This window comes from Poeciliopsis prolifica, unplaced genomic scaffold (genome assembly GCF_027474105.1).
Source record: "Poeciliopsis prolifica strain line A6 unplaced genomic scaffold, Auburn_PproV2 SCAFFOLD112, whole genome shotgun sequence".
Taxonomy (NCBI): Eukaryota; Metazoa; Chordata; class Actinopteri; order Cyprinodontiformes; family Poeciliidae; genus Poeciliopsis; species Poeciliopsis prolifica.
The window spans coordinates 55544-72654 of record NW_026562487.1 but is presented as its reverse complement, the minus strand read 5'-3'; the positions used below and the strand labels follow the sequence as shown (position 1 = coordinate 72654).

At 41.1% G+C, this 17111-nt stretch overlaps 3 protein-coding genes across 4 annotated transcripts; all 3 read left to right on the top strand.

Moving 5' to 3' along the window:
• Nucleotides 1-1453: 1453 nt before the first annotated feature.
• On the top strand, nucleotides 1454-4436 carry LOC129354562 (NLR family CARD domain-containing protein 3-like). 2 transcript variants are annotated; one of them, XM_055024025.1, is made up of 5 exons: nucleotides 1454-2772; nucleotides 3038-3126; nucleotides 3225-3397; nucleotides 4068-4239; nucleotides 4376-4425. In XM_055024025.1, the coding sequence occupies exons 1-2, from the start codon at nucleotides 1781-1783 to the stop codon at nucleotides 3066-3068; spliced, it is 1023 nt and encodes a 340-aa protein (XP_054880000.1). In that variant the 5' UTR covers nucleotides 1454-1780; the 3' UTR covers nucleotides 3069-3126; nucleotides 3225-3397; nucleotides 4068-4239; nucleotides 4376-4425. The 2 variants fall into 2 exon arrangements, with proteins under 2 accessions (XP_054880000.1, XP_054880001.1); XM_055024026.1 differs by lacking the exon at nucleotides 4068-4239 and having other exon boundaries at nucleotides 4376-4436.
• An 8175-nt stretch (nucleotides 4437-12611) lies between these two features.
• On the top strand, nucleotides 12612-14407 carry LOC129354564 (protein unc-13 homolog B-like). The gene is made up of 4 exons (XM_055024028.1): nucleotides 12612-12733; nucleotides 12805-12951; nucleotides 13022-13145; nucleotides 14327-14407. The coding sequence occupies exons 1-4, from the start codon at nucleotides 12645-12647 to the stop codon at nucleotides 14396-14398; spliced, it is 432 nt and encodes a 143-aa protein (XP_054880003.1). The 5' UTR covers nucleotides 12612-12644; the 3' UTR covers nucleotides 14399-14407.
• A 5-nt stretch (nucleotides 14408-14412) lies between these two features.
• LOC129354567 (protein unc-13 homolog B-like) lies at nucleotides 14413-16322 on the top strand. The gene is made up of 5 exons (XM_055024030.1): nucleotides 14413-14532; nucleotides 14693-14840; nucleotides 15171-15263; nucleotides 15352-15511; nucleotides 16139-16322. Exons 1-5 carry the CDS (start codon nucleotides 14413-14415, stop codon nucleotides 16320-16322), a joined length of 705 nt encoding a protein of 234 aa, XP_054880005.1.
• The last annotated feature ends 789 nt before the right edge of the window (nucleotides 16323-17111 follow it).

Here is a 17111-nt window from a genome sequence, read left to right as displayed (position 1 = left end):
CTCAGTCGTCCTTCATGTCCACATCACCTCAGATCTAAACATGAGAACATGATAGATGTCCCACACTGTCCTGAAGACCTGTGTGGACAGAGCCTTCACTTCCACTGTCTCCCCATCTCTGGGACATTGTCTCTACCATGAGATCTAATGACAGTGTGGAGTGTTTGAAATGCAACATCAACTTTTTTACATCTAATAAATGATTCTGGTGTTACTGTAATTATGATTCCTCTTTCTAACTCCTTTTGTGTTGTGTATTGTGTTCACAACATGCTCTGTGTTTCTGCTTTTCAGTATTTAAACTGTGAAACTCTTGGTGATTTCCTCTGTGAAAACTGCTGGATGATATTTCCTGACTTCCTAATTGTTCCTGGTTCCTCCACAGAGTGGACCAGCAGAGCTCAGAGGTTCCAAGTGGTCCATCTGTCCAGCAGCATCAAACACAGCTGGACTCCATATTTATGGTTATTAAATATACATCTACTTTTCTATGGGTTCTGTTCACATTCATCTCCATGCTGCACTTTGTAGACCAGAGGACTGTCAGTCTGTCCAACATCCATCTGGTGTTGGCTCCATGATTTCACTCTGATGTTTCCTTCATCTATTATTCTGTTCCAGCTGCTGGAGGACAACATTGTCACTTTTGTGAAGAAAGAACTGAAGAAGATCCAGAAAGTTCTGAGTGCAGATGATCCAGAATGGTCTGAGAGTCAGAGAGATGATGAGGTGTTGGAAGGTGATGATGAAGAGCAGAGGAGGAGCAGCAGAGAGGCAGTGATGAAGATCACACTGAACTTCCTAAAAAAAATGAATCAGGAGGAGTTGGCAGATCGCCTACAGTGCAGTAAGAGGATTTTTTACAAAGATTTAACCTGATAGATAAATCATAAATTTATTGATGTCTGAAAAGATGGAATAACATTCAATCCAGTCATCTCCACCTTTGTTTCATCATTGATTTTACTTTTTGTGTTAATTTAGAACATGTTGCTACAGTTTGTCAACATCAACTTAAATCTGGTCTGAAGAAGAAGTTCCAGTCTGTGTTTGAGGGAATTGCTAAAGCAGGAAGTCCAACCCTTCTGAACCAGATCTACACAGAGCTCTACATCACAGAGGGAGGGACTGGAGAGGTCAATGATGAACATGAGGTCAGACAGATTGAACAGCATCCAGGAAACCACACAGACCAGAAACAACAGTCAGACAAGAAGACATCTTTAAAGTCCCACCTGGAAGAGATCAACCAATCAGAACAGTGATGACAAAGGGAGTGGCTGGCATTGGGAAAACAGTCCTAACACAGAAGTTCACTCTGGACTGGGCTGAAGACAAAGCCCACCAGAACATCCAGTTCATATTTCCATTCACGTTCAGAGAGCTGAATGTGCTGAAGAGAAAAGTTCAGCTTGGTGGAACTTGTTCATCACTTCTTTACTGAAACCAAAGAAATCTGCAGCTTTGAACACTTCCAGGTTCTGTTCATCTTTGATGGCTTGGATGAGAGTCGACTTCCACTGGACTTCCACAACAAGGAGATCCTGACTGATGCTACAGAGTCCACCTCAGTGGATGTTCTGCTGACAAACCTCATCAGGGGGAAACTGCTTCCCTCTGCTCTTCTCTGGATAACCACACGACCTGCAGCAGCCAATCACATCCCTCCTCAGTGTGTTGACATGGTGACAGAGGTCAGAGGGTTCAATGACCCTCAGAAGGAGGAGTACGTCCGGAAGAGATTCAGAGATAAGAAACAGGCCAGCAGGATCATCCCCACATGAAGACATCACGAAGCCTCCACATCATGTGCCACATCCCAGTCTTCTGCTGGATCACTGCTACAGTTCTGGAGGATGTGTTGGAGACCAGCGAGGGAGGAGAGCTGCCCAGAACCCTGACTGAGATGTACATCCACTTCCTGGTGGTTCAGACCAAAGTGAAGAAGGTCAAGTATGATGGAGGAGCTGAAACAGATCCACACTGGAGTCCAGAGAGCAGGAAGATGATTGAGTCTCTGGGAAAACTGGCTTTTGATCAGCTGCAGAAAGGAAACCTGATCTTCTATGAATCAGACCTGACAGAGTGTGGCATCGATATCAGAGCAGCCTCAGTGTACTCAGGAGTGTTCACACAGATCTTTAAAGAGGAGAGAGGTCTGTACCAGGACAAGGTGTTCTGCTTCGTCCATCTGAGTGTTCAGGAGTTTCTGGCTGCTCTTCATGTTCATCTGACCTTCATCAACTCTGGTGTCAACCTGATGGAAGAAACATCAACATCTAAGAAATCTTCATTATTTAAGAAACCTCAAATAATTTCTCTCCATCAGAGAGCTGTTGACCAGGCCTTACAGAGTCCAAATGGACACCTGGATTTGTTCCTCCGCTTCCTCCTGGGACTTTCACTGCAGTCCAATCAGAGACTCCTACAAGGTCTGCTGACAAAGACAGGAAGTAGCTCACAGACCAATCAGGAAACAGTTCAGTACATCAAGGAGAAGATCAATGAGAATGTGTCTGGAGAGAAAAGCATCAATCTGTTCCACTGTCTGAATGAACTGAATGATCGTTCTCTAGTGGAGGAGATCCAACAGTCTCTGAGTTCAGGAAGTCTCTCCACAGATAAACTGTCTCCTGCTCAGTGGTCAGCTCTGGGTTTCATCTTAGTGTCATCAGGAAAAGATCTGGATGTGTTTGACCTGAAGAAATACTCTGCTTCAGAGGAGGTTCTTCTGAGGCTGCTGCCAGTGGTTAAAGCCTCCAACAAAGCTCTGTAAGGACACACATTGTTAATGCAGTTATCTTTGATAGAAATATACTAATGATGAGGTAAACATATATGTTAATTTTTCAGCTTATATATTGTTGCATTGTCTCCTCAAAGTTTCTCACTGGGGGTGATGTGTGAAGGAGACACAGACTCCCTTCAGCAGCTGACATAGTGATACATATTAAAGCAGCAAAACTCGTCCTCTTTATGTTAAAATTTAAATTGTATTAATTTTGTTAATTGTGGAATTTTATCATTCTCTTTCCAGACTTCTTGTTTCCTGTAGTTCTAAACTTTAAGGATGGAGGACTAACTATAAAATGAACCATTTCGCAACAAAAGGCATCATAAACATGTGTAAAATAAGATTGATCCTTCTCTGTCCAAGAAAAACCTTGAAAAATATAATTTTTGTAGAATTGTATAATAACATATTTTCCTCCCTGTCTCCTCAGACTGAGTTACTGTAACCTCTCAGAGAGAAGCTGTGAAGCTCTGTCCTCAGTTCTCAGCTCCCAGTCCTCCAGTCTCAGAGAACTGGACCTGAGTAACAACAACCTGCAGGATTCAGTGTGAAGCTTCTCTCTGCTGGACTGGAGAGTCCAAACTGCAACCTGGAAACTCTCAGGTAAAATGTTCTCAATCCTAGTGAAACCAGATTTCTGTCCATTATATTCTATCAGTTATGATGCAAATGTTTTTTCAATAATAGAAGAAAATGATAATAGATCTTACTGTTAGATGGGTATTTCCCCCTATATTGGTTTTCTCAATGTTTTTTTTCCAAACATGAGTTTAAATTGGAGCAGTTTCTTTACACAATCCTTTTATAGAACAATTTGATTCTTGTTCAAATAGTTTTTGTCAGTTACTGCTCAGTTTTCCATCTCTGTATCCAACAGTTAAACATGTAAAGATGAAACTAGATTTGCTCTGCTTTGATTCAAGCTGCTGTTTTCCCTCAAACCAGCTCTGATGCTGATCCTCAAACTGAGCCTGATGCTGATCTTCAGCCCAGCCTTGATTCTCAGGCTTCATTGGACTCTTTCTGTTAAAACTGACATAGATTAATTTAGTTCATAGAGGAATTTAATATTTCTCTTGCCAGCCTCCTTGTTGCCTTTAGTTCAGTCCTTCATGGCTGGAGACCCAAATATAGACTGAACCAGTTCACAACAAAAGGCAACATGATTATATATAAAACAGTTCATTAAATCAGTAAAGAGGAACATTGTTGACTGGAAAAAAGACATTTTAATAAATTATTTAATAGTATATTTTCCTCCCTGTCTCCTCAGACTGAGTGGCTGTTACCTCTCAGAGAGAAGCTGTGAAGCTGTCCTCAGTTCTCTGCTCCCAGTCCTCCAGTCTCAGAGAACTGGACCTGAGTAACAACAACCTGCAGGATTCAGGAGTGAAGCTTCTCTCTGCTGGACTGAAGAGTCCAAACTGCAACCTGGAAACTCTCAGGTAACTCTCGGCCATCCATCCATCCGTCCGTCCGTCCGTCCGTCCGTCCGTCCGTCCGTCCATCCATCAGTTCAGACCTTGGTTTCTACCTCAATGTTCTCATTTTCTCATCATGTGATGAATTGTGTGTCTGCAGCTTATCAGGCTGTTTGGTCTCAGAGGAAGGCTGTGCTTCTCTGGCCTCAGCTCTGACCTCCTCCCATCTGAAAGAGTTGGACCTGAGCTACAATCATCCAGGAGACTCAGGAGTGAAGCTGCTGTCGGCTGGACTGAAGGATCCACACTGGAGACTGGAAGCTCTCAGGTATGGAGGAACCTGCTGCAGGAGCAGAGAAGGTCTGATAGAGGAGGAAGAGGGAGAAATGTCTTTAGTCAGTCTGCTGGGAAACATTTAGTTTGAAGCTGAATAGTTAACTTGTTGCTCAAAGGAACAGTTTTTGTCAGTCACTGCTCAGTTTTCCATCTCTGAATCCAACCAGTTAAAAATGGAAAGATATAATTTGAGATTCTCTCTGCTTGTGTTGAAGCTGGTGTTTTCCCTCAAACCAGCTTTGATGCTGATATTCAGACTAGATTTTCATGGACTCTTTCTGTTAAAACTGACACTGGATTAATGTAGTAATATTTCTCTTGCCAGCCTCCTTATTGCCTGTAGTTCAGTTCTTCAGGGTTGAGTCCCAACTATAGAATAAAGTTTTGAAAAATATGACCTATTCTTCAATAAGTCGAAGAATATTGTTGACTGGAAAGTAACACAAACATTTGATGATTCCTTAAACATTGTCTGCTTGAAAACATTTAGTTTGAAGCTGGTATACAGTCATATCATTTATAAATGAATGGATAACATTTTGAACCCCATTTTATCTCTTATTACAGTTTAAGAACTCAAATTATCTCTGGTCATTTTGGTTGTGTAACCTTTCAAACAGCAGCTCATTTAAACTATAAGAATCTTCCACATGGTTCTGAATGAACCTGGGAAACCAACCCATCTACTGAACCACAATAACATGGTATTCAGAGCAGCAGGGGGCCAAATATAGCTCCATGTGGAACCAAGAGGTTGGAGAGAGAAAATCAGTTGAAACTGTTTCCTATCAGAGTTCAGTTTGTCTCTCAGTCTTCACAAACCAGGAGCATCATGGGCTGGGCGGGGCTTCCACTGATGATCTACTGAGGAAATACAAGAAGCTGATTGGCTGATTTAAAAATAAGTTAAAAATATGCAGATTAATGATATCATATAAAAGATATGATATGTAATTGTAGAGACACAGCTGGGACACAATTTGGACTTTAAAAGAATATTTCATGGAGATCTAGACCAATCAGCCCAAATGAGGAAAGATCAGAAAATGGTCAGATGGATGTGGAAAAGTTCTCAAAAAGTGAAACAAAGATTCACAACTTTCAGGACTTAATGAAACCAAAAATACACAAAAACATGAAGCAAACTGTTTGAGGCAGAGTTTAGCAGTTTTATTTGTATGGTAGTTTGTCCTCAACTAGGTGGCGCTAGAGTCAGGAGGAGCAGCCTGGAGAAAAGGCTGATCCTCCTGATCTGTTTCCAAGCAGTCAGAGTGTAGAAGTTGAGATCTGGAGAAGTTTCCTCCTGTTGCTGCAGCAGCAGAGATGTTCTGCTTCATGGACTAAATCAGGTTGGAAAGAGGAGAGATCTTTACTGAGCTGCAGGATAAAAGCTTCTGAAACATTTCAACTCTTTCTGGAAACTAATGAGACAGAAAAACAATGAATGTTTTTTACCATCCAGACCTTTGGAACCAGTTCAGCTCAATAATTCAGTTGTATCTGTGGAAGATGAACAGATTTGATGTGAAATGATGAAATTCTTCATTTCTATCTGATGTTCCAGCAGATCTGTAGAAAATGGAGCTGCAGCTCTCAGACATTTCATGTTTTCTATCAATGAATCCACTGATTAAAGCAGGAATCTCATCTCCATGTTCTCCTCCAGAGGTTCCCAAGGTTTGTTCCTGGAAGCTGCTGCTGGTTCCTCCAATCCAGGCTCCGCCCCCTTTAGAGGAAATCTGTCCATATACGGTGCTAAGAGTCACCTTGATGCTGCAAAGCTTTGTTCAGGGATGTCAGGATGTTGGTGTCAGTTGGTTCCAGGCTTTAGTTGTTCTCCTCATGAGGAGCTGAAGTCTCTGACAGGAACGTGGAGCTGAACAGGAGAAGAACTTGAAGCTTCTTCTTGGCCTCTGATTGCAACAGCAGGACAATCCAACATTTTAGTCTGACTTCATCTGGAAATATTTCTTTGACCCTCAATCAGTGTGAAGGCCAGCTCCTCATCAGAGCTGAGATCTTCTCTGTCCTCCATGCTGGAAATGTAGAAGTCCAGCAGCTCCTGATTAGTGACATCAGAGCATGACATCATCAGTAGAGTGATGTCATTTCCCTCTGAGAGCAGCTTGGAAATCTGAGAGGAAAGATGCAAACAAAGACTCTCTGGACTGTTGGATCTGCTGGTTCTGGTTCCAGATGCTCCTTGGACACTTTCACAAGCCATTACTGCAGCTGCTGGATTCAGGATGCTGCTTCTTCTTCTTGGGCTCATTGTAAATGTGTGCAGCGCCACCTGGTGGTGCTGGTTGGTAGAGGAAGTGCTGAAAGGTTGGAGGTGTTTGTCAGAGGTGTGTGATGATGGAAGCCTCTCCCTGGTTTGTGAGTCTGAGCTCAGAGATCAAATCTTTGATTCTTGTTGAATCTTTGTTGAATGTGATGCAGCTTCTCCTTTTTAATGTTTGTATTTCTGGATATTACAGTGAGGCCACAGCAGGTTTTCAGCAGCACGGCTGTTTAGTGTTTCATTCCTTCATCAGTGTGTGGGAGTGTGGATGGATCAGGTATCCAGGTGTTGATCAGAGTTTAGATTGATTGTATTTTAATGCTGATTATTAAATCAGGTGGAGCTTCCAGAAATGTTTCCTTAGTTTCCTGATGTCCTTTTAGGCTTCAGTGAGTTTCTTCAGGTTGTTACTGAGGGATTTCCTTTCTCCTCTCTGTTGGAGCTTTTCCTGTGTTTGGAGAAATGAGTTGTGCTGCAGCAGCACCAACTGTCCTTCCTACATCCACTGCAGTTTGCAATCCAGATGTTGGACTGTTCCTGTCTCAGTGGAGGACAATATGTGTCTGAGAGACATGTAATGTCCATGTTTGCTGCTGAAAGAGACTGATGGTCTGACCCCCCTCCTCCTTTCAGGGTGGAGCCTGCTGGAGGCCGATTCTTGACTCCAGGTCTGAGGAAATGTAAGTGTGTTTTTCATCTGATTCATGACAACAAAGCAGCTCACATTCAACCATCTTCAAACTGTCACATCACTCATTCAGGAGTCAAAGTGTCAATAAATGATCAATAACTGCAGCTGGATTGTGTTTGTTCTCCATCAGATTCCTGTCAACTCACCATCGACACAAACACAGTGAACAGATTCCTCAAACTGTCTGAAGACAACAGGAAGGTGACACATGTGGAGGAGCTTCAGTCATATCCTGATCATCCAGACAGATTTGATCATTATCTTCAGCTGCTGTGTAGAACTGGTCTGACTGGTCGCTGTTACTGGGAGGTTGAGTGCAGAGGAGATGTTTATATATCAGTGAGTTACAGAAGAATCAGGAGGAAAGGAAACAGTGGAAACTGTTGGTTTGGATATAATGATCATTCCTGGAGTCTGAGCTGCTTTGATCGTCATGGTTACTCTGTCTGGCACAATGACATAGAAACTCCTCTCTCCTCCTCCTCTGACTCTAACAGAGTAGCAGTGTATGTGGACTGTCCTGCTGGCATTCTGTCCTTCTACAGAGTCTCCTCTGACTCACTGATCCTCCTCCACACCTTCAACACCACATTCACTGAACCTCTGATTCCTGGATTTGGGTTCTGGTTCTGGTCCAGTTCTGGTTCTTCAGTTTTCTGATCTGATTTGAGTCTAAAGAGTCTAAAGTTTTTCCTCCTGTCAGAGAAACTCTCTCACTGTTGAACAGATAGTTCAGTCTCTACAATCTATTTCTTGTTGAAACGATTCTGATTGAGTCCTTGGAAACTTTTTCTTCTTCTAGTCCTTTAAAGATGGAAGCTGGGTTTATTCCAGGATTATTCCCGGATTATTCCAGGATTATTTCAGGATTATTCCAGGATTATTCCAGGATCCACATGTTTTTCAGTTTGTTTTCTTGTCATAGCTTCACTCTATCAAGAGATGCTGGTATACTGGTGGTGAAGCAGCAGGCAGAAAACCCAGGATATAGTTAAATGATGGTTTTAATAGTAAAAATAGTCCAAGTGGAAACACAAAAACAGGCAGCATGGCTGAGCTGAAGCCAGGGCTCAACGCCTGTAGCAACTGTTCATCCTGGTGGACAGAAGAACAGGCTTGACAAAATGACGTGGAGAACGATGAGGACCCGATGAGGAACAAAGGACAACCGTGGGATTAAATACACAGATGGTAATCACAGAAACGAGACACCTGGGAACAATCAAGGGGAAACAGGACAACGCAGAGACTGGAAGCATCACAGAAAAATAAGGACCGCTCATTTTGAAGGCTGCCTACGTTCAATAACATGAAAAAACTGCATGTTTTATATGAATTCAATTAGTTCTTAATACTCTTTACACAAAGTGAAAGTACAAATGTAATGTGTTTAAAATTTCACAATAAAATAATCTCATTAATCCTACATGATTAATTTTCCATTTTTATTCAACAATTAATAATTTCACCTCCAAAAACCTAATTTCTAGTTTATTCCTTGACCATTTGTTTATTATTCCCCAATAATTAAATCAAATTTACTGACAAAGATCCATAAGTTAAAACCTGAATCTCTAACAGGGAACATTTAATGTCCATATCTGGTTTAAAAGGCTCAAAATTAGCAGCCATGTTTAAAAATGTTGGTCATCCTGAAACCCAAGTGGCTGATGGGAAACCTGAGGGGTTAGCATGCTAATCTTTATCCCTGTATCTACACTTTAATTACTTTTTCAGTGAAATGCTGAATTTAAATACTTCATCATGTATATTTACATAAGTCTACTCTGAGTCTAGTCAAAGTTTTTATAATGAATCAGTGATTTATGATGGGTTCAGATCCAATCCAAGCTAAAATTATCTAATTGTTCATAACATAAATATCATGTTTTATTATAATTGAGCAAACCAAGAGATTATTCGTGTGTTTTATTTACTGTCACAAAGCTTGACCTCATGACCTCGTGTGTTTTCTCCTGTAGAGGAAGTGCTGCTGCTTCTGTTTTAGCTCAAACCTGAAACAATCGACCTCCTGATGAACACAAAGTTCTGCAGAGTGTGTGTGAACACACCACTGGGTGTGTGTGTGTTGACCGCTGCCTTCTTGTCTTGATCACATGCAAATTAGCTGTTATGAAATGTATTTCCTGCTCCATTTCAGAAACACTTTCCCACTCAGAAGTAAAATACACACATTTTGAAGCGATGTTCATTTATATTTGTCAAACTGGCAGATTAAGCAAAGATCAGAGTGTTTGGTTATTGATCTCTGTTAAAAAGGGAGAGGTTTCGGGTTTTCATAACTTTAGAGCAAAGATAAACTCTGAAGGACTTTCCAGGATGTGATTACATGATCCTTACAAAACATTTTATTCTTAGACCAAAAATAAACAATTCCTCTTCATTTCAGGTGAATAACTGCAAGGTGAAAGTCCTGATACACAAAGAGTGAGTCAAGATTCCAGGATTTTACTAATAAAACAGTTTTTTATCAAGCCAGATAATTTAGAGGATTTTCTTTCCAGGCTGAGAGAAGAAAAATGGATGAACATTCAGGTTGGAAACATCATCAAACTGGAGAGCAACCAGTTTGTTCCAGAACTTTCTGATCTCAGATCTGGAAACAAACTTTAACTGAGACGTTACTGAAGCTTGATGTTCAGTTGGTCCAAATCTAAAGCTGGTCTGCAGAGATGACTTCAGGGTTTGTTTGTTTCTGCTCACCTGGAGCACCAGCCGGGTGGAGTCAGTCTGAGTTCCTTCATCATCTAAAGAGAACATTGAAGATCCTCCTGGAAAAAATGGAGCTTTGGAAAGAAATCAGCAGGAAGTGAAAGAAAAATGGATCTTCATCACTTGTGAAGTGAACGACATCAGAGTCGGATTCAGTGGAGTCATATGAAGAACAAAAACTGAGGCTAGAATAATAAACATCATGCTAAATATCAGCTGCAGCTAATCTGTCAGAAGAAGCTTCAGGTTGAATCTAAAGGAGGCTGAAGATCTCAAAGTGGATGAGAGGAAACCTGATGAGCTCTACAGTCCACTAGATCCAGATCAGAACCCTGGAGAACATCTACGCTGGAAGCAGAACCACAAGCTAGAAAATATCCAGGTTTCTCTCCAACCTGAACACAGGAAGACCTTTCTTCTTCTGCTGCAGCTGAGAAGGTCCTGCTGCAGAACTGGAGCCACACAGTTCCTCCACAGCAGAACAGAGGAGGTTCTGGAGGAGACCAGGGTCCACATCTGGACTCAGAGTTCTCCTGAGCTTCAGCAGAGCTGCTGGCTTTGGTTCTGATCCGCCTCTGTTCTGGTGTCTGATCTCCAGAGAGGATCTGAACCGACCCATCAGAACTCAGTGGAGGTGGTGGAGGATGAGGATGGGGCGCGGCGAGGAGGTGGAGGAAGAGCGCCGTGATCCATCTCTCTGCTGTGGAGACCTGAGGGAATCTGACAGAGAAACAGCAGCCTTGAAATTACAACAACACTATTATTTAATAGTGTTGTTGTAACACTATTGCTGTTATTACATTATCAATGACGATAACGTTTCTCCAACATTGATGTTGAGGGTCAAGTGTTCAAATTAGTGATAGATTCCAGTTTTGACATCATATCAATTTGATTTGTTATTGATTGTTAGGAAATGCACCATGTTGAAATCATATAAAAGAAAATTAAGGCTGCCTGGGAAAATACGAATCACTCTGTTAAATTAACATTTTAATATGAAATTCAAAAGTTTTTGTGCAGACAAATCTGCAGGTTTTCCTTTTTAAGAAGAATATTCTAAGACTTAATGCATCTCAAACTCCCTCCAAGCTCATATATCTTTCTAAAAAGTTACTTTTAAATTAGTTTTGTCTTATTTTAAGTGTCCAAATGTACTTGAACAATAAACTAGACCAAAAATAAATGGTAATATTTTGTTTTTCTCTGATAGTATCCACGTTTTAACTCAATATAAAGTCAGTTCTTGTAATTGTGGCTGGAGAAAGACATTCTCTACCTTTTCTCTGCTTTTCTAGCTGAAGAACAGCGCGCTAGCATGGCAGGCAAGTCCACTGCATATGCAAACATGTAAAACATGACTGCATATATGTCTTAAAAATAACTTTAAAAAACCACTGCACAATTATCTGAATGAAGCAACAAGACAAAACCTTTGTTGCCTCTTTACTGCAACTCCTAGTTTGAAGGAAGTGAGGAAGAGGAGGAAGTTAAAGAGGAAGGGGAGGAAATGGAGGCAGAGGTTTGTTGCAGTTGAAAGTGGTTTTTAACATCCTTCATTCTCCAAATCCAAAGTCATTTCCAAAGATTTTCCCCAAACTGAAACGAAAACATCCAACATGGTGGAGTTTTGTTGTCTGGTTTGATTCTCATCTGTGAGGATTTCCTCTTTAGATTAGCAGCATTTTCCCTTATTTCCCATAAAAGCGCCACTTTCACATCACCTTCAACTGTATTTTTTCATTTTAACACTTTATTTTGTTCCTTTTCTAAACCATGTGTGATAGACTGAGAAGGATGAGGTGGGTTAAACATGTTATCTGGGATTAAATCACCTTAATATTCACCAAAAAGTCCAGAAATCATTTGGATTTATACAGCTCCTCCACCTCTTCAGGACAGTTTGACACTGTTTGTGTTTTTTTATATCTCTAACAATTTTCTGACTCAAAGATGGACGAACCGTTTGAGAAGGTAGGCACAAGCAGAATATCCTAAATTAGATTCTTAATATGCAATTTCCACTTGATGAGTGTCAAAATGGGGCATTTCATCCAAAATGTCTTGTTTTACCTCCCAACTTTCTGCCACATAGAGAGAAAATGCATGTGAGGATCATGAGGTGAGTTCATGCGTGTTACAGGAGGTGAACTGTAACATGCATGTTATTATGAGTAGAAATGCAAACTACACCAACAAGGTGTTTAACGGACTCGTAATGCAACCGTAGACTCTCAGGTGTTTTGTAATAATTCAGCTTTAGAAGTAATTTAGCTTCCAGGTTCTGAGTCTCAGTAAAATCCCAAAACTTCCCAGTTTTATTTCCATTTTTCTTTCTCTAAAACCTTTGTCAGCCTTTTGAACTTGAAGGTTTCTCTCCTCCAGATGGACACGGAGGCCAGCGACCTGCTGAACGACCTGCAGGTTCGGCTCAACAACATTCTGGACGACCTCAGCAGCACGTTTGGGAACAGGTACGCCGCCCTCACACCCCCACGTTTCCCCACTTTGTCCCAGTGCATCACTGGCTTTTCTTCTCCTGCAGCTTCCAGAGCCGCATCACCGACTGCATGCGGCAGATGGCGTCGCTGCTGTACCAGATCAAAGGACCGCTCAACGAAAACACCAAGAACCAGGTGGAGGGCGACTCGGACAACATGCTGCGGCCGCTCATGGACTTCCTGGATGCGCAGTGGGTTCAGTGGGATTTCCCCAAACACGGCTCGTCCGTCGGCGTGTGTGTGAACGTCTTGTTTTTGCAGATTAACGCTGTTCGCCACGGTGTGTGAGAAAACCGTCCTGAAGCGCGTTCTGAAGGAGCTGTGGAGGATCGTGATGACCAGCCTGGAGAAGAACATCGTCCTGCCGCAAGGGAACGACACCTTGGTGAGTCTGACGCTCGTCTCCGTCACTGGACAGGTTTCCATCCAGATGGTTTTGAAATGTTGTCAAAAAGTGTGAATTAAAACACAATCTTACCAAATATTTTTGATCTAGTTGTCAGTGAAACTATCTTAGAACAGCAGAAAAATGAGAAAACTAACTCACAAGTAGCTTTTCAGCAAGAAATAGAAACTTGTTTTAAGTCAATAATTTCTTAATATTGCTGACAAAATTTGATTATTTCACCTAAATCAAGATATTTTTGCAATATTATAAGATATAATAACCAGACTAACATCTTATTATATCAATTTTGTGCAAAATAAATATAATGAACTTATTTTGTGTAGGATGGATTATTTCACTTATAACAAATCATTTTCCCTTAAATTAAATAATCTGCCAACTACTTTTTTTTTAATCAATATTAAGGAATTATCGACTTAAAACAAGCTTCTTCTTGTGATAAGTTACTACTAAGTTATTTTTGTCTTATTTAAAATGTGCTGAGATATTTTTAAATTCAAATTCAAACATTGGATTGAATTTCTCTGGATAAACTCTGAATATCTGAAGTCTGACGTATGATTGCTCTTTTCTCTCTGCACACTTACACAGACACAGGAATTCGGGACAAAGAATTAATTAAAGAGCTAAATCAAGTTATTCCACTTTTTAATTCTTAACAATCCCAAAAGAAAAGTTAAATGTTGTAATTCACATTCGTCAAATTTGCACTAGAAACTAGACCAACAATACTTGGTAAGAGTTTATGGTTTTGCAGTGTAATTTGCATTTTCTTTTATACATTATTATAAAAATTTGTTCAAAATTTGAATCACAGCTGGATGGAAACATGGCTGCCATTTTGAAATGGATCAACTTGTAATTGTGTCAGATGATGAGATGTAAACATTTTGACAGACGTGACCAAACACAAAAAATATTTTTATCCATTATGTTTTAAAATGATGACTGTGGCATATTCAGTTTAATTATTAGTCAACAAACTGAACATCATCCAATCACATATAGAGTAGATAAATAACTCACTTTACGTATGAACATGAGTTGTATCGATGCTTTTTTTCCATTTCCATCAAACTTTACTAATATGATACTTAAAATTGAAACAAGGCTTCTGAAAACTAAAAGAATCATTCATTTTTCTGTTTTTCCTGAAGGGAGCACAGATCCTTTCTGCTGCTAAAGAACTGGGACACCTTTCCAAACTGAAGGTATCAGGTTGCCTTTGAGTTTGCTTTCTCCTATGAATTGGTCTAGTCAAAGTCTTGGTTTGGGTTGTTTAGGATCACATGGCAGGAGACGCGCTAAAAGCCTGACGCCCAGGCAGTGTGCCGTCATGGATGTGGCTCTGGATACCATCAAGGTGAGAGCGAAACGTTGACCTGTGGTCAAACAGAAAAGTACAATTCATTCACATTTTAAGAGTCTTTTAGTTGATTAACTAAAAGTCTGATTAACTCCACTTTAAGTTTAATCATTCAGGTTGTAGAACGCTGATTCCTCTCGTTTTGTTTCCTACGCAGCAATACTTTCATGCGGGCGGGAACGGCTTGAAGAAGACTTTCCTGGAGAAGAGCGCTGAGCTTTCGTCGCTCCGCCACGCTCTGTCGCTCTACACCCAGACCACCGACACGCTCATCAAAACCTTCGTGACCACGCAGCATTCACAGGGTAGATCCAAAGCGCCTCAAAGGAGATTAAATACGGGAGAGTTTCAGATTCCTCGCTGCTTTTATCTCCTGGATTTGGTTGTTTAAGTTGCTGTCTTGTTTTTATCTCCTGCTGCCTCTGTGCCAGTGCACAATGGGAAGGGTATTAGGTTAACCCCTAATGAGAAATCCAGCCCAGCAGGGGTAGGTCTCCATGAAATCATCATCAGCCCAACTTCCCTTCATCGTTTTCTCTCTTCTGTTTTGTGAAACTTGCGTTTCTGTCGCATGACTCTATAAAATGTGGTTTTCTTTGCCTGCATTGGACCAAATGTTGTTTGTGTTAAACCAGGCTCAGCTGTGGACAAACCCATCGGAGAGGTTTCCCTGCAGATTGAGCTGTACACTCATCCCAAGAGCGGAGAGCGGAAAGTTACTCTCAAAGGTCCGTTTGGGCTCATTTTGAAGCAATAAAATCAAAGCTGGAGCATTTTAGTGTCATTTCTGTTTAAATGTTTGTGTCATTGATGCAGTGATTGCAGCCAGTGATTTGAAGTGGCAGACGTCTGGGATGTTCAGACCCTTCGTGGAAGTCACGATGATCGGGCCGCACCTCAGCGACAAGAAGCGCCGATTTCAGACCAAATCCAAGAACAACAGCTGGTCTCCCAAATACAATGAGACCTTTCACTTGTAAGTTCAAAACCAAACGTCGTGACACATTTAGGATTTGAAGCTCTTTTAATTCTGACTTCATAAACTGTTGGTTACACAAAACAAAGTCCTTGTGAAATTACTGGACAATGTCAGCTAATGCGCTAGCAGCACAGCTAATTGTTCATTTAGTGTTTCTGCTAAACATTTAGTGAACTTCCTCAAATTTAACTTTTCCAAATAAAATCTGGATTTATTTTAAGAAATTAATTGTGGCAATAGTTTTAAAAGTTATTTAAAAAAAGCTAAAATTAGCTCTACTATTAGCACATTAGCAGCTTAATGGAAGTGTCCCTTCTGCTGCAGATGTCAAACTTTATTCAACTGAAAGTGTAGAAAACAGCAAAAGTACATTACTGCTTTAGAATTTAACTTGAAAACTGATTTAGGGGAATCAAAATGTGTTGCACAACAAATTTGCTCTGCTATTAGCAGATTAGCAGATTAGCAAAAATGTTTTGATTTAAAATGGAAAATTAGATCATCAAAAGCTAGGTGCACGAATGTTTTTAAAGTTTCAGAAAAAGCACAAAATCAGGAATTAGCTCTGCAATTAGCGCCCTAGCCCATGTGCTCCCACTCCTGTGTTCTGCTTTCGCTCTGCAGCGTTCTGGGTGTTCAGGACGGGTTCGAGTGCTACGAGGTTCAAGCCTGCGTCAAGGACTACTGCTTCGGCCGCGCCGACCGGGTGGTGGGCCTGGCCGTGGTGCAGCTGAGGGACATCATGGAGAGGGGCAACTGCGCCTGCTGGTGCCCCCTGGGGCAGCGCATCTGGACGACACGGGCCTGACCGCCATGCGGATCCTCTCCCAGCGCTCCAACGACGACGTCGCCAAGGAGTTCGTCCGGCTCAAGTCCGAGACCCGATCAGCAGAGGAGGGAAGATGAGGCTCTGCTTGATGCAGTGGCACTGCTTTGACCTCTGACCTGTCTTGGCTGCTGTGTAAAACCTCACCAGCTTCCAGTGTTCTTCAACTTCACATTTTTTTAAGTCTCGTCCGCCTCTACTGAGGAGGCAGAACCCATCCAGAACCTGTCAAAGGGCCGAATAAGAACCCACCCGCCCCGAGTGTTCTTGTGCAATAAATCCAACCCACCCCTCCCAAAGTGTGGCCAAGTGGTTCAAGCCTTACACTCTGCAAGCTGTGAATGTGTGTTCATGTAAAAGGAAAGAAATTCCTGTTTTTAATGAACACAAGTCAAATATTTCACTTCACTTAGCAAAGAAAAACTACAAATCACAATTTGTTTTCTAACAGTTTGAGCAGGAAAATGCCTTGTCATGCAGAAACGATGCTAATCCTCGTTTTCACATGAAAAATGTTTGAATTTAACTCATCGCTTCATTTCATCCTCTATTCGTAGTAATTTTTATTTCTCTCTGTTTTCTGCATGCCATGGCCATTTTATTTATATTTTTGTATATTTATTTCCCTTTTAAAGATTTGATCTGATTTCTGCTCCATTTTTTGACATCTTTGTTGAGATTTTTGGGGTTTTGTTACAAACTGAGTTGCACAGCAGGACTTGAGTTGGAATGATTACAAGTTTACATTTCTCTCCTTTTTTGTTTTTTATC